This window comes from Glycine max, chromosome 7, assembly GCF_000004515.6.
Source record: "Glycine max cultivar Williams 82 chromosome 7, Glycine_max_v4.0, whole genome shotgun sequence".
Taxonomy (NCBI): Eukaryota; Viridiplantae; Streptophyta; class Magnoliopsida; order Fabales; family Fabaceae; genus Glycine; species Glycine max.
This window is the reverse complement of record NC_038243.2, coordinates 36,862,359-36,882,960: the sequence shown is the minus strand read 5'-3', so window position 1 is coordinate 36,882,960 and position 20,602 is coordinate 36,862,359. Positions and strand designations below refer to the sequence as shown.

Here is a 20,602-nt window from a genome sequence, read left to right as displayed (position 1 = left end):
AACCAGTTAAAGTTATGATGATGACTTGTCATGTTTACAGATTGACAGTACTAAGAACAAATTTGATATTAATTAAAAAGTAATAAACTTAACTTAATTTCTTAAGATTTTTTCAGTTTTTAGTTTTTTAATTTTAATATTTTCAATTATTGTAATTTATAGTATTATATTAGGTTGGTCTATGAATTTTGGATTTTTAGTATGAAAATATTTGTATAAAATTGAAATAAAGCGAATTATATTTTGATCTGTTTTATATAAATTCTTTCTGATTTGCTTTATTATTGTAAATGGATTTATTTTTTAAAAAAAAATTGAATTCAAGAAAAAGTTGTATATTGATCCTTAAAATACAATTGATATAGTTAATTAATCAACGTTCTATAAAGTTAATTAATCAAAGTTTTATATTCATTTTTTTCAATTTTTTGTATAACTGCTAGAACATTTTGTTTTTAAAATCCTATGCTAATCTAGTTAATTAATCAACGTTCTATAAAGTTTAGATAAAAGTATGTATTTGCTTAAAAAGTTGTAAACCAAAGGCTAATAAAAGAGGTCACAAAACTCATCGGCCACAAGTCCAAGTGTAGAAGGAGAAGTGCATTTTGTTTATGTTTTTGTTTTTTAACACAAAAAAAAATTGCTTGGATGATGAAGGTCAAGTATACATTTATTACCCCAAAAAAAAAAATCTTCACTAAATAGACTAATATTGTGTTAATATATATGAAAACAATTTCTTCTATAGTAATTAATAATTTGATTTGGCCTTCTATGGCTTAATATAATTAAAATATAACATATTTGTATTCATAATTAATCTAACATCTTACTAAAATAATGTTGAGTAATCAATGCTCCCATAAATAAAATTACTCACACCCAGAAAGGATCTTGAAAATACTAAAAAGATTACATCATAATAAAAATAATAACAAACTCAAGAATTTAACGTGGTTCAATACTTTTTATTTATGTCCACGGAACCGTCTCAAAAGTATTTTTCTATATTAGAATATAAAATATTCCTTGTCTATTATATTTTTAGTAATAGCTTTATGTGAATTAAATAGCATTGATTCTGTTATTATATTTTTAGTAATAGCTTTATGTGAATTAAATAGCATTGATTCTGTAGAATCAAATTGATTCAAAACTATTGTATATATACACACTTGAGACTATGAAATAAGCAAGCCAAATATTCTCTATTATTGTTATTCAATATGGTATCAGTAAGTTTGGTACTGATCTCTCATTCCAAACCTAATCTCTAGCGCCGCCCTCATTCTCGTTACTGAATCCCAAAAACTCTTGAATCAAATTCAACTTTCCTCATCCATGGCTGGCTCGAATCCTCCCTCTCCACCATCTTCTGTTACACATCCTGCACTCACAGTCCCCAACATTACCAATTTTATCAAAGTTAAGTTAGATATAGAAAAGAGTCAGTACAACACTTGGTCAGAATTGTTCAAAATCCATGCAAGAGCCTACCAAGTTATTGATCACATTATTCCCTCCTCTGCTGATGATACACGTGATATATCTCTCAAACAAACAGACCCCAAGCTTTGGTCACGCCTTGATGCTGTTGTTCTCCAATGGATCTACGGAACTATTTCCGATGATTTGCTGAACACAATCATTGAACGTGACACGACGGCAGAAATGGCGTGGAACCGCTTGTTTGAAATCTTCTTTGATAATAAGCATTCCAGAGCACTCTATCTCGAACAAGAATTTTCGCGAGTGCAGATGGAACAATTCCCTAATGCTTCATCATACTGTCAACATTTGAAAACACTATCTGATCAATTGTCAAATGTTGGTGCGCCAGTATCAAATGAAAGATTGGTGTTGCAACTTATTTCTGGACTAACAGATGCCTATGCCGCCGTCGGATCACAGATTCGACATGGAGAAACTCTCCCGCCCTTCTACAAAGCCCGTTCAATGATTGTTTTAGAGGAAACAGCAAAGGCGCAAAAGGCTGCAACCGTTACAGACAATTCTGCGTTTCTCGCTTCTCAAGATGTCAGCACTGTTAATAATTCTTCTCAACAGAATTATAACAATACACCAAACAACACCAATCATGGAGGTCGTGGCAGCGACAATACAGCCTCTAACCGCGGTCGTGGTAGCAACCGTGGTGGCCGTGGTAATCGTGGTAGGGGTCGCAACGGAGGTCGCAATAATCGGTCACAATATTACCAATATCCGCAACAACAACAGTGGGCTGTTCCACCTTGGGCTGCACCGTGGCAACCATGGGCCACGCCACCATGTCCGTACCCAACTACGCCAAATTGGCAACATCAGTCCACTCCTCGCCAGCAAGGAATTCTTGGACCAAAGCCTCCACAAGCTCATATGGCAGCCACATCAGCAAATAATGCTCAACCATCATATGCATCAACCGACATTCAAGCTGCGATGCATACTCTTTCTATGGCTCCTCCTGATGATCAGTGGTACATGGATACCGGGGCCACCTCTCACATGACTGCAAATGGAGGTAATCTCACTTCTTATTCCAATATGAGCAATAATATTATCGTTGGTAGTGGTCATAATATTCCAGTTATTGGTCGAGGAAATGCATTAATCCCAAATTCTCACCACCCCTTAACCCTACATAATGTCTTACATGCACCTCAGTTAATTAAAAATCTTGTTTCTGTAAGAAAATTTACCATTGACAATGATATTTCTGTTGAATTTGATCCATTTGGTTTTTCTGTGAAGGATTTTCAGACAGGGATTATTTTAATGAGATGTGATAGCTCAGGCGATCTATATCCACTCACCTCAAGACCAACCACTACCTACCCATCCAATTTTGTCGCTTTATCCAAAGAATTATGGCACAATCGTTTAGGACATCCAGGCATTCCAGTTTTTAATTCTCTACAAAGAAACAATTTTATTTTATGTAATAAGCTTCCAAAGCATTATTTTTGTCATTCCTGTCCTCTTGGAAAACACACAAAATTACCTTTTTATGAATCTTCTTCTTATACTATGATGCCTTTTGATATTGTTCACAGTGATATTTGGACGTCCCCTGTGCTCAGCTCAGGTGGACATCGTTATTATGCTTTGTTCCTAGATGACTTCACGAATTTTTTGTGGACTTTTCCAATTGCAAATAAATCTCAAGTCCATTCCATCTTTATTCAGTTCCGTGCTCATATTAAAACACAATTTGAAAGAGAAATCAAATGTTTTCAATGTGATAATGGAAAAGAATATGACAATGCACATTTTCATAAATTTTGTGAACTAAATGGAATGACGTTTCGATTCTCTTGTCCATACACCTCACCCCAAAATGGAAAAGCCGAAAGAAAAATTCGCACCATCAATAATATCATTCGCACCCTCCTGGCCCATGCTTCTCTCCCATCTCATTTTTGGCATCATGCACTACAGATGGCTACTTACCTCCTCAACATACTCCCTAACAAAAAGCTTGCCCTACAAACCCCTACTAAAATTCTCTACCAAAAAGATCCGTCATATTCTCACCTTAAAGTTTTTGGTTGTCTCTGTTACCCTCTTATTCCCTCTGTAACTAGAAATAAATTACAGCCTCGCTCAACTCCATGCGTCTTTTTAGGTTATCCTTCAAATCATCGAGGTTATAAATGTTATGAGTTGTCGAGTCGTAAAATTATTCTTTGTAGGCATGTTACTTTTGATGAAAATACGTTTCCGTTTTCTGCCTTGAATGCTCCTCCAACCTCTAGTTATGATTTTTTGGATACAAGCGACACACCATTTCTTAAAACCGACCCAACCTCTTCACCCCTCATGACACCAACGCCTAACCAACATTCCCCTCATCCAAATACTACCCCATTACCAACACCTATCTCATTACCCAATCGCACTACTACGACCCCCACCTCCCAACATATGCCATCATCAACCTCTGTCCCTTCCTCCACACAAACTACCGAACCAATCAGCTCATCGTCACCATCACCCCCTTCCCCTCAAATGACCACTAGAGCACAACATGGCATTATTAAGCCTCGCAAACTTTTCAATCTCCACGCATCAGCTTCACACTCAATTTCTCCCTTGCCTACCAATCCCATTAATGCATTACAAGATCCTAATTGGAAAATGGCCATGACCGACGAATATAATGCTCTTATTGAAAATAAGACGTGGGACTTAGTGCCCCGTCCAACTGATGCTAATGTTATCCGAAGTTTGTGGATTTTCAGGCATAAAAAGAAAGCTGATGGTTCATTTGAAAGGTACAAGGCTCGGCTAGTAGGTAATGGTTCGAATCAACAGACTGGTGTCGATTGCGGTGAAACCTTTAGTCCCGTAGTTAAACCAGCAACTATTCGAACGGTTCTCAGTATTGCTCTTTCCAAATCATGGGGTCTTCATCAGTTGGATGTCAAAAATGCTTTCCTACATGGTAATCTCAATGAAACCGTGTACATGTACCAACCTGCTGGCTTCCGCGATCCGCAATACCCTGATTATGTATGCTTGTTGAAGAAGTCTCTCTATGGTCTTAAACAAGCACCTCGTGCTTGGTACCAACGCTTCACTGATTTTGTTGCTACCTTGGGCTTTTCTCATAGTATATGTGATAACTCATTATTCACCTACCACAATGGCAATGACACGGCCTACATCCTTCTTTATGTAGATGATATCATTCTCACTGCATCCTCTGACACTCTACGCCAATCTATCATGTCTAAACTGAGTTCCGAATTTGCTATGAAAGATTTGGGTCCTCTTAGTTATTTTCTAGGTATCTCAGTTACCAGGCATTCCAGTGGTATGTTTCTCTCTCAACATAAATATGCTGAAGAAATCATTGAGAGAGCTTCCATGTCCTCCTGCAAACCGGTTTCAACTCCAGTGGATACAAAAGCAAAACTCAGTGGAACCTCTGGCAACCCATATCATGATCCATCTGAATATAGAAGTCTTGCTGGTGCTTTGCAATACCTTACTTTCACAAGACCTGATATTTCTTATGCCGTTCAGCAAGTATGTCTTTTCATGCATGATCCAAGAACACAACACATGAATGCCTTGAAGCGAATCATTCGATACATCAAAGGCACCATCACTCACGGTTTACATCTCTCTCCCTCCTCAGTTGACAAACTCACCACATATACTGATGCTGACTGGGGGGGATGTCCGGACACCCGCAGGTCCACGTCCGGTTATTGTGTTTATCTTGGAGATAATTTAGTTTCATGGTCTGCCAAACGTCAACCAACTCTTTCTCGTTCTAGTGCAGAGGCAGAGTATCGTGGTGTTGCTAACGTTGTCTCTGAATCCTGTTGGCTTCAAAATTTACTCTTAGAACTTCAGTGTCCTATTGCGAAAGCCACACTAGTATATTGTGACAATGTTAGTGCTGTCTACTTATCAGGAAATCCCATTCAACACCAACGCACTAAACACATTGAAATGGATATTCATTTTGTGCGTGAAAAGGTTGCTCGTGGCCAGATACGCGTTCTACATGTTCCTTCACGCTACCAAATAGCTGACATTTTCACAAAGGGCCTTCCGCTACAGCTATTCAGCGACTTCAGAGATAGTCTCAACATTCGTCCTCCTCCCGTTTCGACTACGGGGGTGTATTAGAATATAAAATATTCCTTGTCTATTATATTTTTAGTAATAGCTTTATGTGAATTAAATAGCATTGATTCTGTTATTATATTTTTAGTAATAGCTTTATGTGAATTAAATAGCATTGATTCTGTAGAATCAAATTGATTCAAAACTATTGTATATATACACACTTGAGACTATGAAATAAGCAAGCCAAATATTCTCTATTATTGTTATTCAATATTCTATCACAAAAATGATAACAAGATTGTAACCCATTTTAAATAGTGTATCACTCTATAAACTCGAGTACCCCACTCAACAGTTACAAGAAATGATAACACTCTTACACAAAGACACTTTTCTCTCAAGAAAGTGACTTTGTTTCACAATCTTTCTTCTCACACATTCTCTCTTCATGTGTGTCTTCTCCACTATTTTTCTTATATGTTTATAGTGAAGATTGTCACCAACTATAATAAATAAGTTCTTTTAAAAGTTGAAACAAAAACAACTTCCAATGCATTCATTCAAATAAGCTTCATCTAGTAAAATATAATATTTCACTTTGCATTTAAATCACTTAAGCCTTAGCGATAAAATTCAATTTTTACAATGCATTTTATCTTTTGGTTTTTGGAATTCTACAAATAAAAATATTAATATTAACATAATTTATATATGTTAATTGAAAATAACATGAAACTCTAACTTGTATTTTAAAAATATATAATAGATAACGATTAATAGATCACTTAATCCCAACACTACAAAAAACATGTTAAATTAAATACTTAATTCAGTTGCATGTTAATATTTCTAGAGAAATATTTTATTTAACAATTAGATTTTTTATTATATTAATCATCAAAATATGAAAGTATTGTTAAAGTATTTGAAATGTTTATTTTATACACCACAAATGTTCTTAACGAGAAACAATAATGTTTTAGTTGTGGAAAAATATTATTATGGGCAACAAACCCTTCCTCCATTTTATTTTACAAGATTTTGTTTTTTAATTTGCTAATACGAGGGCTAGGGGCCAGGGTAAAATTTGTTTTTTTTTTCACCGTAAAATATCAAAGTCCAAAGTCTAGAAGAATTAGGGTTCTTTTGAGCTAGCATTTTGTTATGTTTTTTGCCCGTTGCGTTTAGGCTCTTAATTGTGTGTTGTTTCGAAGAGAACAGAAGGATAATGAAAAGGAAGTCTGCTTAAGGAAGCAATGTTAATGACTATAATTTTCAACAATTTTACAAAGAGACAAACATAATGTCAATGTTCCAAAAATAAATAAGTATGATGCACCTTGCACACACAAAAGGAAAGAAAAGATTATGCACTTAATTTGGACCAACTATCACTGCCAATATTTTGTTTCTAATAAGTGTCAAATTTTAGTTATTTTTGAGATTAAATTGTTATCACTTATCTTTTGATTGTAATAATTTTCTTATAAACTACCTTTAAATCTAGTTGTATTATATATACTATATATTTACTAATGTTGTTTAAATATGAAAGATTCACCCATGATTTTGTAGGTTTTGATGATTGTTAGGTAGATCCAAAAATAAAGCCAAAAGGAAGGACAAAATGGTTATTTTATAAAGATTTCTGACACCCAATTCGCCTAGGCGAATTTCCTTACACTCTTTGGTTGTTTTCTATAAATAGCCATGCATTGTTGAAAGGAAAGACATCCAGCAAAATTAGAAAGCAGAGAATAAATGCAGAGGCTAAGGAAGAAAAAGGAGAAAAGGAAAAGTGGAGTCGAGGCGCTGCAATGTTTACCATGGATTACATCCTTCGTCATTTCTCTTGTTAGTCTTATGCTCTAAGTAATGATCGGTTAATTTTTCTTAAGGATTAGATGTAATCTTTGTACCTTTATGTATCCCTTTTGATATTATATATGTATGAATCTTTTCTATTAATTATTGGTGATTTCATTCTACTCGTAATGATTGATTCTATTTGGTCACTAGTGTCATGAAATTGGATTTTAAGCCAAACTAGAAAGTAATCTTAGAATTTGAATCGAATGATTTTACTCTTTATGTTATGTTGCTAGGAATAAAGCATAACATTTTGATTGCAAAAAACACATAAATATGATTATAATGCTAGAGTATTTACTGCATGTGAGGGATTGATATTGAGTAAATATTCTTAGGTACCAAGTGCGAGGGATCGATTTGGGATAACTTAATGTAAGTAACTCAGGTCCCTATGAAGATGAACTCTTTTTATAAATGTGTAACCTACAATGACAATTGGTATGCTTGCCAAAAGTCTAACAAATTCCTAGATCTTGAAAACCATATTTGAAAAGCACAGCCGAAACCATTTTACATGCTAACAATTTTGAAAGGAAGATCTAAAAATTGAAAAAGAAACCACTTCGTCATTTTAAGATAATAATAACAAATTACTCTATGTTGCTGCTTCATCTCAAAATTCTGGGTGTTTTGGTGCTAATAATCCCATAGATTAGTCATGCCATAATTTTATTACAATTCTAAATTCTAGATAGATGCTTTTAGTCTTTTTTAGTAATAGAGATTTCATATTGATGATTAGTGATATGATCAAATTAAAATATATAACCTAAGAGTCCTAACTTTACAAATTAGTTTTGTAGAGTTGACTTAATTCCTAATCCAAAATTCTATAATGATATAAAAGTTTATCCTATCAATTATTGTTGGACCTATTAGATTAGTCACTATCGGATCATTATCAAATCATCTGCAGATGTCTAGTTTTATAAACTTTACATTTGAGATTTTTAGTTTTCAATGTAAGGGGAGTGTCGAATATCTCACATTGACTAATAATATGATCAAAATAAAATATTTAAAAATTGTCGCAACTAAATCCTTATCAAGTTGGGGTTGAAGTGTAACTTGTAAAATGTGTGTAGTGACTAAATGAATTGAGATTTGAAGAATTTTTGTACTTTATGACTATTTTCTAACAATTTGTTTTCCTTTGAACTTTTTTTTTTGGTTCCATGTTAGTCATTCTAGCTTAGAATTTGTTTTCTAATATGTGATTTGGGATATGTACCTCAATCAACACAAAAACTATCCATCACCACACTATCACAAGACATGCGAAGACAATATTTCAAACTAAAGACTCTTGTCCATAATCACCCTAGCTAGACTAGAAAGCATCACTAAAATTCTATTAACAAGAAGAGTCAATCTTCTCCCTATTTAAAAAATTGCTTCCTATCATACCCATTATAAAGCGTTCAAACATGAAAACAAAGATCATAAAATAACCATTGGTAGAAAACAATGTAATTGAAATAAATCTCTATTGGGATCCATATCTACCAACATTTATAAATAAGTAGAGCTAATTATTCTCCCTCTAAGTACACTATTCTCTCCCTATACTAGGGTTGGAAATAACTCTCAACTCAATTTATTAATATTTAATTCATTTCAAATCTTGACATTAATATTTTTTTTATTTGAATTTGATTTGATTTAAGCTCACAAATAATTTGATTTAGCTCGTTAGTTCAAATTATGTGAAATAAGAATATTTTTTTATAAGTCCTAAACATTTTAAATTTTAAATTTATTTGTAAATTTTAGATAAAATAATTTTATATTTTTATAAGAAAACAAAACTAAACTTATTTTATTGGCTTTGTAAAGCTACAAGATATGATAAAAAAACAACTACATCCAAAATATACATAAATAAAATTATCCCATCTTACACATAAAATAATAAAAAATTCAATCAATTATATATATATATATATATATATATATATATATAATAAAAAATTCAATCAATTATATATATATATCTCCGATTCATGAATCAAATAAATCAAATTATATATAACTCAAGTTTAATTTATTTTATTGATGAATCAAATTTAATAAGTTAATTATCAAACTAAATTTAAAATTATTTTTGAATTTATTCGGTTGATTATCAACCCTGCTCCCTATTCTCCCCCAAACAGTATTTTCTTACCAGAATCCTCTCTCCAACCATCATATATTGAAGTATCCTACCATGAATCAGTTGATCAATCATGGGTCACTACAATACAATACTCTCTTTTTATTTTCGACATCTTACGGAATATCACGAATTATGTAACAATCCTTCTTTTTAAATTGACAAACAATTTTTTTTAAAGATATTATCGCTGAGATTCCAGACGCTTTTTGGCTTAATTAATTTAACAGTATAGTACCAATGAGTTTAACCATAATAATAATTAACACCATTAAGTTAACAGAAATAATTGATCATAGTTACCAGATGTCAGACTATGACTAATGCTGGTGCCATTTTTCCATCCCACGTCAAAATCAGCGAGGCACGAGTGTCTTAAGAGCCAAATATTGTGCTTGTGCGCACTATTCACAAATTTACATGTTCTCATTTTTATTCCCCAGTAAGGTAATTTCCCCCTCATATAAATAACATTCAATGAAAATTTCCTGAGTCTGACTCTGAGATCATCATCCTCACTTCCGGATCAGCGGAATCAATAAACTATAATTTCTTTACCACTTAAAATTTGCAATCTTGGATTTCAGAAAACTCTACGGGGCCAATCATAAACCCTAGATTCATAGAGGGGGGATTTTGTTTTTTCAGTGTAATATAACCGTATTTCAGTTGATTTTTCTGTTATTTGGGGATCTGGAATACCCAGAAAGAGAAATCAACTTTGTTTTGTTGTTAATTTGTTGAGTTTGGAGTGAGAGAGGGATTGGTGAGAGTGCATTGGGAATTGGTGTGATCTGGGGGTGGAGGGAGAGAAAGAGAAGGGGGTGAGGAATGAGAGGAGGGGCATAAATGTCTGCTCCATTGGGTATTGGAATTCGTTCTGGAAGTTATGGGTCTTTGGATAAACAGGTACAGAACGGGATTGCACGCAAGGCTTCGAAGATGCTCAAGGAGAAGGAGAAGGAGAGGCTGTTCCTTTGGATCTGCAAGTTCGCCGGCCGCAAGAAGGTCGGAATGCTCTTCCTTTGCCTCATCTCCGCCGCGGTTTTCGTCTGGGTTTTGTATGTTGGAAAAGGTTCCTCACTTTCTTCCTTTTCCTTAAAAGGTTCCTCACTTTCTTCCTTTTCCTTTCTTTCTTCTTCGATTTGTTTATATATATATATATATATAGTTACTGTGCTAAATTGTAATTATGTGATTGCATTAAGTATCATATTGTAATTTGAGCACCAACCCGAGTTGGGTCTAGCGGAAGGGACTAGTTTCCGTAATGTGGCGAATCAAGGTTTGAATAATGCTGGTTAGAAGAGGTGTCTAGTGTTTGATAGTGTCTCAAACAGGATTGCGTCTGAAGGGAGGATAACTAGGAGGGATTACAATAATGTGTGGTGAACCACGGTTCAAATACATATTTGAAGAGGTGTCTAGTGTCTGATAGTGTATTGAACAGAATTGCCTCCAAAGGGAGGATACCCGGTAGGGTGGATTTGGGATTACAATTTGAGCTTTCATATTTTTAGTTTTGATATGCCGTTGCTATCTTGTTCTTTTGATTGGCTCAACTGGGTATACTACAATGTGCTGTGAGTTGTGATTTGCATATGTTGTTTGATTTCTACCTTAATTAGAACATAGCACGGTGCTTGTGGTGTGGCTTGCTTTCAGGTGAAGATTCTCAGGACGGAAACACTGTGACAAACATTAATGTTAATGAAAGTGTGTCTACAAGTGATTCTACATTTGAGAACTCTATGACAAATGCAATGGGCTTAACTAAGAGATTGGTATTACTCCCTCCACCCACGGGTTATTTTTTGGGCTACCATCTTCCTCCAGGGCATCCGTGTAATAGCTTCACACTCCCTCCCCCGCCTGCTGATAAAAAGCGTACTGGGCCACGTCGTAAGTTTTAGTTTACTATTTTGCTAGATAAGATATCTTTCTTATACACTATTTGACTCTTAATAATTTGGAATAGTTTCCATCATCCATGCATATATCAATTAGTTTTTGGAAGTTGTGATATATGACTGTATGGACGACATGGGATATATTTTAGATCGCCTAATGTGTATGGTATTTCTACTTTCTACTGAATATTTAGGCTTGTGTTATGTTTTAGCATGCCCAGTGTGTTACCTTCCTGTGGAAGAAGCCATTGGACTGATGCCAGCATTGCCCTCACCTTCACCGGTCCTTGGGAATTTAACATATGTCTATGAAGAAAATTTAAGTAGAGATGGAGAATTTGGTGGTTCAGACTTTGGTGGGTATCCTACTTTGAAGCAGAGAAATGATTCTTTTGATATACGAGAGTCGATGACTGTGCACTGTGGGTATGTTTTGCTTTTTGTTGAATGTTTCCCTAATAAGTAACATCTATACCCACCAAGGAATGTTCTTTGTGGTTATAGTTGTCTGCGCTAGTAATTAAGCATTCTTGTAATTTCTTACTGACATGAATTCATTCTCCATCTTCAATAATGAATATACCAATCAGATTTGTTAGAGGAATTAAACCTGGCCGCAACACAGGATTTGACATTGATGGAGCTGACCTTTTTGAAATGGAGCAGTGTGATGGAGTGGTTGTTGCATCAGCCATATTTGGTCTGTATTATGTGATTTCTGCATTTATTTACTTGTTTATAAGCTTGCAATTGATAGTATATCAAATTTATTGTTCAGGAAACTTTGATGTGATAAATGAGCCAAACAATATAAGTGATTATTCAAGGAAGACTGTATGCTTCCTTATGTTTGTAGATGAACAAACAGAAAAATATCTGATTAGTTCTGGTAAATTGGGAATCAGCAAGAAGATTGGTTTATGGAGAACTATTGTTGCTCGTAATCTTCCTTACCCTGATGCAAGACGGACAGGAAAGGTCAGAGTTACATAATTCACCAGAACCATGGTGACTGAAATAGAAATTAGCATATGGGATGTTAGCCATTTTTGTTACTGAAACATTTTTTACTATGCGGTTCTTTATGATCTAAATGTTTGTGTAGAAAAGTAATACTTTTTGGCTGTGGTTTCATCTTTTTGTATTCTACCTGTCGGTTAATATTGCTGTACTGATTTGTCCTCAATACACAGAAAGGGGAGGGGAAAATTCTTAGATCAATAGACCTCCTAGTATTGGCTAGATCCTATGTATGAATTGAATAAAATTAAACTTTTGACTAGGTGCTGATGTGTTTTCATGTTCCTAAAGTAGTACTTTACATACCCTATAAATTTTACCACCTTTTCCACAGATTCCAAAGCTTTTGTTGCATAGATTGGTTCCGAATGCTCGCTATTCTATATGGCTTGATGGGAAGCTTGAGCTTGTTGTGGATCCATATCAAATTCTTGAAAGGTATATTCCGGTGTATCTCTTTGTTACTGCATATAATATTATACCCCTATACCTATTCATTCTATATGTGAATGTGATGTAAATATTCTCATTTCAGTCCCATGCTTAGTTTTATATGTAGTTTGGCATGTGGTTTACTGTTCTATCCACTTCTGTTTGAGATAGATACCATATGCCTGCTATTTTGCTTTAAGACTGCTTACATGTTTCAAACTAGATCCACCGTGGGACTAGATGAGGTGATAAGAGTTTGATGTTTGTTAGTATGCATCCCTTGCTTTAACTAGATTGTTATTCATGTAGTTTTGCTACGTGTAACAATTCCTCTGTAAGTCTATATGCTTATATTCTCTTCACAATCCAGTGCATGATTTGTCCTCCAAGATTGAAGGTGCAACTCACATATCTCCATATTATGTGCTTGCTGCTTCATTAATATCTTTCTCTGATTGTTATAGCTTAACATGAAAATTCTTTAAGTCCAAGTACGGAATTTCTTTTCTGCCCAAGGTGAAGGTGACATATTAATCTATCTAGACACAAAGGCCCATTCAGATTTTCTATAGATTATGTCCTTAGTGTAGTTACGAGTTTTCAAAGAAAACAAATGAATGGTCTTACCACAGAGCGTTCTGCCTTGAAATGGTTGCCAATACTCAAGCTGTAGATTTTCTTATTTTTCTACTATTGTATGTTGCGGAGTAGATTGCTAACCAATGATAAAATAGTCTTTTCAGAGCATAGCAGTGGAAAATGAGGATAACTTACTAATCAACTAGATTAAACTCTACTATAGTTCCACTTTCAATTAATCCCCGATAGACTGCTAGTTTAACTTTTAGGAACCTTAAAAAACAAGCCCTATAGTTTATTGCACTTGGGAGTTGGGACTCAATATTTTCAGCTGCATGGGCCCAGAAACACCTGATGCACCAATACAATCTCTCGTGCTTTTTTTGAATGAGAAAGAAGTAGGGAAACAAAAAAAAGGAGAATAAGAAGTCCTCTAAGAAATAAGAATAAACCAAAAGAAAAGAAACAATAGCTCTGCATAGCTCCTACATGTGACTCATTTTCCTTCCTCCCAAACTTCCCATCTGGTCTGCATGGCATGCCTGCTTGCAGATCCCAAAATACCATTTATGACAGCTTGGTGTAAAATTGTTTGTTTTGGGGGCTACTGAGGTATGGTAACATGAGACTAGAAGCCCGTGATTACTGGCTAGAAAATCAATGCATACTGTAGATAAGATTGGATCAGAAGTCTTGATCTTTGCCTCTGTTTTGTTGATATTAGGATAATTATTGTCTTGTGGTGTAGGTATTTCTTCAAATTGATCTCTCTGACATTAGAGCTCATTGAGGGCTGGCATAAGTGGAGTTTTCAGTTATGGAAAAGTTGAAAGTGAATTTTGTCTCTGAAGCATACAAGTAAGGGTATATCCACTCTCGACTAATTTAAAATACATTGTGATCATAACTCACTAAAATTCAATGGTGGATATACCCTTCTTTGAGCACTAAAAAATAAGCTTACTTGAGAGGAGCCTTATCCATCAATTATCTCCTTTATTGCCTTTCCTCTAGGAAATATTTTATAGGCTTGTAACATTAATATTACTTATATGCAAGTACTAGAATCTTGTCAAATGCTTACCTCAGCTTATAGGACTGTCATTTAGAGGTTGTGTAATTGAAATGTTAACAGCCTTGATGCTTTCATTTTTTATTTTGTTGATGTTTACTGCACAATATTGTTGGTTTTGCAATTGATTTTGTTTGATTCTTCTCTTCCCTTCACTCTGCTGAATTTACCTTCCATTTTGAGTGACTTTCCAAGGTGTAACAATTTGTTCATGGATGAACAAGATACTGATATATATTGTATTTTTTCTATGAAAATAAAGCTTTAGATTTTACTGGATTTGTATGTATGTTAATTTGGAGTGTGTACCAAATTGTAATTAATTTGGGGTCATATTTCATACATGATTTTTCTGACTTTTTACAAGCTATATTTTGCTTTATGTATCCATAATACATGTTTTGACACCTAAACTCCCTTCACACTTGTTTAGGTTTTTGTGGAGAAAGAATGCTACTTTTGCCATATCAAAACATTATAGACGCTTTGATGTATTCATTGAGGCTGAGGCAAATAAAGCTGCTGGAAAGTATGATAATGCCTCTATTGACTTTCAGATAGAGTTTTACAAGAAAGAGGGATTGACCCCATATACAGAGGCTAAGCTTCCTCTTATAAGTGGTAGGTAAAACTGCCTTCCTGTACTTATCTAGGATGAGTTGCACCTGTTTCATTGTTTTTTTAAAAACATTTTTCAAACGCTACAGATGTTCCTGAAGGATGTGTGATAGTACGAGAGCATGTTCCTATTAGCAACCTCTTTGCTTGTCTTTGGTTCAATGAAGTTGACCGATTTACTTCAAGGGACCAGATTAGTTTCTCAACCGTTAGGGACAAAATTTTGTCGAGGGTAGATTTTCATTTTAACATGTTCTTGGATTGTGAAAGACGCAACTTTGTAGTTCAGGTAACTATTTAGACATGTTTCTATATCTGACTAAAACTTTATATTGCATTGATTTCCAGAAGGTACAAGCTGATTCTGAACAGACAAAAACATTTAGTAATGCAATAAAGATGAGCACATGCATGTGCATGATTCTGAACAGTTAAACATTTAGTAATGCAATAAAGATGTGCACATGCATGTTTGCACTCTTTAGTAAGCAACTAATGTGATAACATTTTCCATATTGATGATTACCCATTTATATTTTCAGAGATAAACCCCTTTATTTCATTTCATTGTTTTTCTTTGTTTCTCTTAATTTTGTCACACTTAGATATGAACTTCCCCTTATTTCACTATTTTAAGTACTTCACTATTTCCATTCCATCATTAGTTTTATGATACAAGCATTTCCTTTAAGTTCACAAAATTTAATTGTGTTATGATAAGTGTACTACAACGACCTTGGTTGAGGTTTTTGATGAAAACCTTGTCTCAAGAAAAAAAAAAAGGTTATTGTTTCTGTATTCTGAATGTCATGTTTTTTATATTGCTAATGGAATTTCATGGTCACTTTTCTCTCATGTTTGGGTGCTTACAGAAATACCACAGGGATCTATTGTTGCGCCTGGCGCCACCAGCTTCACCCCCTCCCCCATCTCCTCCTCCTCCATTGCCAGTGCTTGAAACATCACCTGAAAAGGGTGCAAACTCACCCATTAGAAGAGGCCCTGGAAGGCATGGAAAAGATCGACGAGCTGGTTCACGGCGCCACCGCAAAGTTGTTGCTGGAGGTAGAGAGATGGAACCAAGTTAACAATTTTGTTTGGGTGATTATATTATTAGTAGTTTTGTTTAAAATTCCACCTACAGAAATCATTCGTTGCAGAGCTGGAGGGAAAAAATGTGCAAGATGAGTGTTGTATTGTTTCCACATAGACGCTCTCATTCTTTTAACTATCCGCAATTGTCCATTTTTGTTAATTTTTTGCTGTATATATAGTAAAGTTTTCAATAATTATAGTGGTAACCCATTTTGCTATTCCGCTATCACTAAATTCCTCACAGAAAAAGTGTACTTCCTCTGTTATACTACTCTAAAGATATATTCAAGACTCGTTCATTCGTATTGATAGAAGTAACTTTTATACATTTTAATAGATTTTTTCACATATGTCTGTGTGCCTAATAAGTGTAGATGCCTCTCTTAGTCTCTTTGACTAAATTGATGGTTTATTAAGAATTTCTAAAATCATAATAGAGCTCGTTCACTTTACTCCATGAAGAATTTAAGAAATGAAAATAAAAGAAACAAGAATCCCATAATAAAATCACATTGTTTTAACAGACATGTCGACATTCATTAAGGATGAAAATAGTTGAATTTCAAAGAATAATGTTTTATTTTACAAATCTCATGGAGTAAAGTGAACGAGCCCTACTTTTAACATTCTTCTTCCTCATCCTTTTTACTCCATGCAGCCTACTATTCCCTCTCCTTTCTTTTCCTCTTCAACATCCTTTCTTACAAAATAAAAATTCTGATCGTAGATGAGATCACGTGAAAAACTATGTTCACTTGCACTTCTATTCTTAATATCAAACACAATAGCATAAAATAACAAAATTTAGTTGAATTCTTAATCTCAAGCATTGTTACATAAAATAATTAAACAACAAATTTGTCTTTTTTTTTTATCTTTGCATAAAAAATAAAATTTTTATTTAATATAAACTAATGTTTCACACTTGCTAGTTTCTTCCATATAATAATAAGTCATAATTTTTTAATTTAAATAATAAAAGAAAAATGTATCTTTTTTTTTCTCTCTTAATTGTTCTTCAGACTTCACAATTCATATATATATATATATATATATATATATATATATATATATATATATATATATATATATATATTTGTTTTCGAACATTTTCTCTGGCTGTATCCTGCAACCACTAACACTAATCAGTTAGACTCCACTCTATCCAGAAATGAGAAAAGTGAAAACACGACGTCGTTAACGAAAACGAACCCTATTTATTATCGGCATTGGAATTTGGAAACTGGAACCCCCAATCCAAGGGTACGAAGAAGGATGACAGCGCTGGTGAGAAGAGCAGTGATGAAGCTCAGTCTCCAATTCCAAACCCCTTCTTCTCTGTCTCTCTCTCCTTCTTCCCTCTCCATTTCCAAAACACCAACACCACCCTCTCTCTTCTCTTTCCGCCACCCTCTTTCCCATTCAACCCACGCTTCCAAAACCACCACCAGCCCTCCTCCTTCCTTCGAATTCCAGCTATTCATCCCTCCAGGGATTGAACCCGACGAGGTCAATGACTCCACGGTCCTTCCCGGCTCCAACATCGCCGTCGGACCCTACGCCGGCGATTCCCACATCAAGGACGTCCAGTTCGTAAAGAGCAGCGCCCGCGCCAGGGATTGCCCAAAAGACAACCGACCTGAATTCGCCGTTCTTGGTCGCTCCAACGTCGGAAAATCCTCCCTCATCAATTCCCTCGTCCGCAAGAAAGAGATTGCTCTCACTTCTAAGAAACCAGGTTAGTTAGTTACTTAGTTAGGTTAAGCTTCTTCTTTCTTTTTTTGTGCCTTTTTCTTTTCTATAAATTGATTTCGAACAACTTGCGTAATGTTGGAGATCCCGCGTCTTCGACTAGTGATGAGCATAAAATAGTGTAACAATTGCGTAATGTTGGAGATCCCAGTTTTGTAGGGTTGAGTTAGGCCTATAACCGACATTCTAAGATGTAACAATGTTGTTGTTGTTGTTGTTGCAGGGAAGACGCAGCTCATCAATCACTTCCTGGTCAACAAAAGCTGGTACCTTGTTGACTTGCCTGGTTACGGGTCAGTTTAGTCACTCGCTAATTCCCAATTAGCTCTGCTTCATGCCTTCATGTTTCTATGCTTCTAATGGATGGTTACTGTCATCATAATCTAATAAGTCTATATATCAAAAAGCTTTTAAATTTATAAAGTATTAAGTAGTAGTTATATACACAAATTAAAATGCTCTTGCTGCATGTGTTTGGGTGATCGTTTTGCTAAATTGGTTTAGGTTAATAGAGAGTTTAAAGAGAATGTTTTCAAGTTTTTATCTTATAAGTAGAATTGTGGTATGAAATTTTTAAATCGAAATAAGAGTTACATTTTTAACTTTTAGTCAAACGTGCTTTCAGTAGTAAAGTTTTAAGTGCATGCTTGGATTTACAATTTTCAAATCAAGTTGAAATCCTGGTTTATGTGATTTTAGGTACAAAATGAAATGTTTGTCCTACATTGAGGAATCGATTTTAGGTCCAAAATTCATTTTGACTTAAAGAAACTTTAAGTAGATTTTGCATTGGATTCAAAATTTTATAGTTTTACTACTAACTTGTTTTAATAATAAAAGTGTCCAAACATAAACCACTTTACTTCAAAATCAATGTTGCAAAATCAATTAGTATAAAACCAGCATGACATAATACAAACTACATGGAAATGTATTTTTTTATTAAATCTCAAAGTTATACAGATAGATCCATATTGGGAGAGGTCATCTGATTCCATATTTGATTAATAAAGCTGATTGATGCAGTCCATAGATACCCTCCTTGCTTTTTAAGTTTCTCTAGTTGTTTAATAGTAGTAGCAAATAATTTTTTTAAAACGCTTAATAGCAGTGTCGTATGTTTACTTGTATTTCCTAATTGTCCCGCTTCATCCATGTTTTCTTGAATGATTTTCTTCCATGTATTTCCACCTCCCTCTTGGTTGGAGAGGATTTAGGGTTTTTGATTGGTGGTGATGCTGTCAACTACTCATGATATACTTTTTTTTTATGCAGCTTTGCTAAAGCACCTGAAGCTGCTAAAACGGATTGGTCCTCATTCACAAAAGGGTACTTTTTGAACAAAAGTACTCTGGTCGCTGTCTTGCTGCTCATTGATGCAAGTGTTCCACCTCAAAAAATTGACTTGGATTGTGCAAATTGGCTTGGACGCAATAATGTATGATATTTTATATATAGTCCTAAAGTAACGTTGTCAAGGTACTGAAACAGGTCTAAATACTGTAAAAACTTTTGTGAATTGTAGATACCGATCACTTTTGTTTTCACAAAATGTGACAAAATGAAGGTGGCAAAGGGGAAACGGCCCGATGAGAACATAAGGGATTTTCAAGAGTTAATCAGACAAAACTACAAGCAACATCCCCCATGGATTATGACCAGCAGTGCCACTGGTATGGGCAGAGATGAGCTTCTCTTGCATATGTCTCAACTAAGAAACTACTGGGATCAGTAGGAGAAAATGCTCAAAATTAAGCAAGATGTGACTATCCATGAGAAAACAGGCCATGCAGGGTCAAAGTTGAACTTGTAAAAGATGCAACTATATGGAAGAGTCATGTGAAAGAGCTATGGGTTGGGTTGAGCCTTGAAATATTTCAGCTGGATCTTTGATCAGGATTCAGGATCTTTGTTCTTCTTGAACTGCAACAACATATACAACTTACTTGGGAATCAAGTTTGAGTTGTTTCTGGATAATGAATTTCCACATACTGACACTGAGTATTAGGGTTAATGGTCACGTTATATGCAAATGGGGATAAAACATCACAGGAAATGTTGTATGCTTTCAACTGGGATATAGTATCGTGCTGGCTTTATTTATCCGTAGTTGCCTGAATACATATTTTGGGGTACCATTGCTTTGGCAAGGGTAAGGCTGCGTACAATATCCCTCCCTCATACCTTCGCATAGCGAAGAGCCTCTGGGCAATGAGGTACGCTAGTTTATTGCTTTGGCATTTAAGATTTTCTGGAGCAAAACTAATCTTTTTGCAATATGTAAACATTGTAAATGCTTTGATGTATTTTTAGAGGCTCGAATAATAATGTTGCCAAGTGTGCGCATGTTTGAGAAACCGTCCGAATTGCTGTGGTGTTCATTCTGAAGCACCTTCAACGCATAAGGGGTTTCTTCCTTTTGCCAACGCAGTCGAACAAACATACTCTGTCATTATTCCACTAATAGGATTTCAGATTATGTTTTTTAAGAATGCATATATTTGTTGCAA

The 20,602-nt window shown here is 34.7% G+C and overlaps 2 protein-coding genes across 3 annotated transcripts; both read left to right on the top strand.

The window, feature by feature from the left end:
- Positions 1 to 9,952: 9,952 nt before the first annotated feature.
- LOC100783387 (probable hexosyltransferase MUCI70) lies at positions 9,953 to 16,650 on the top strand. Of its 2 annotated transcripts, XM_006583757.4 has the most exons (9): positions 9,954 to 10,688; positions 11,279 to 11,515; positions 11,736 to 11,949; positions 12,114 to 12,223; positions 12,302 to 12,501; positions 12,878 to 12,981; positions 15,060 to 15,247; positions 15,334 to 15,533; positions 16,117 to 16,650. In XM_006583757.4, exons 1-9 carry the CDS (start codon positions 10,463 to 10,465, stop codon positions 16,330 to 16,332), a joined length of 1,695 nt encoding a protein of 564 aa, XP_006583820.2. In that variant the 5' UTR covers positions 9,954 to 10,462; the 3' UTR covers positions 16,333 to 16,650. The 2 variants fall into 2 exon arrangements, with proteins under 2 accessions (XP_006583819.2, XP_006583820.2); XM_006583756.4 differs by having other exon boundaries at positions 9,953 to 10,688; positions 12,114 to 12,501.
- An 812-nt stretch (positions 16,651 to 17,462) lies between these two features.
- LOC100782853 (GTP-binding protein At2g22870) lies at positions 17,463 to 20,602 on the top strand. The gene is made up of 4 exons (XM_003529279.4): positions 17,463 to 18,077; positions 18,315 to 18,384; positions 19,367 to 19,529; positions 19,617 to 20,602. Exons 1-4 carry the CDS (start codon positions 17,615 to 17,617, stop codon positions 19,824 to 19,826), a joined length of 906 nt encoding a protein of 301 aa, XP_003529327.1. The 5' UTR covers positions 17,463 to 17,614; the 3' UTR covers positions 19,827 to 20,602.

Coding starts and splice junctions, on each gene's coding strand:
- LOC100783387 (XM_006583756.4), top strand. CDS start 10,463: ATGTCTGCTCCATTGGGTATTGGAATTCGTTCTGGAAGTTATGGGTCT. Junction 10,689..11,278: donor GGTTTTGTATGTTGGAAAAG/GTTCCTCACTTT, acceptor GCTTGCTTTCAG/GTGAAGATTCTCAGGACGGA. Junction 12,982..15,059: donor CCATATCAAATTCTTGAAAG/GTATATTCCGGT, acceptor ACACTTGTTTAG/GTTTTTGTGGAGAAAGAATG.
- LOC100782853 (XM_003529279.4), top strand. CDS start 17,615: ATGACAGCGCTGGTGAGAAGAGCAGTGATGAAGCTCAGTCTCCAATTC. Junction 18,078..18,314: donor TCTCACTTCTAAGAAACCAG/GTTAGTTAGTTA, acceptor TTGTTGTTGCAG/GGAAGACGCAGCTCATCAAT. Junction 19,530..19,616: donor ATTGGCTTGGACGCAATAAT/GTATGATATTTT, acceptor TGTGAATTGTAG/ATACCGATCACTTTTGTTTT.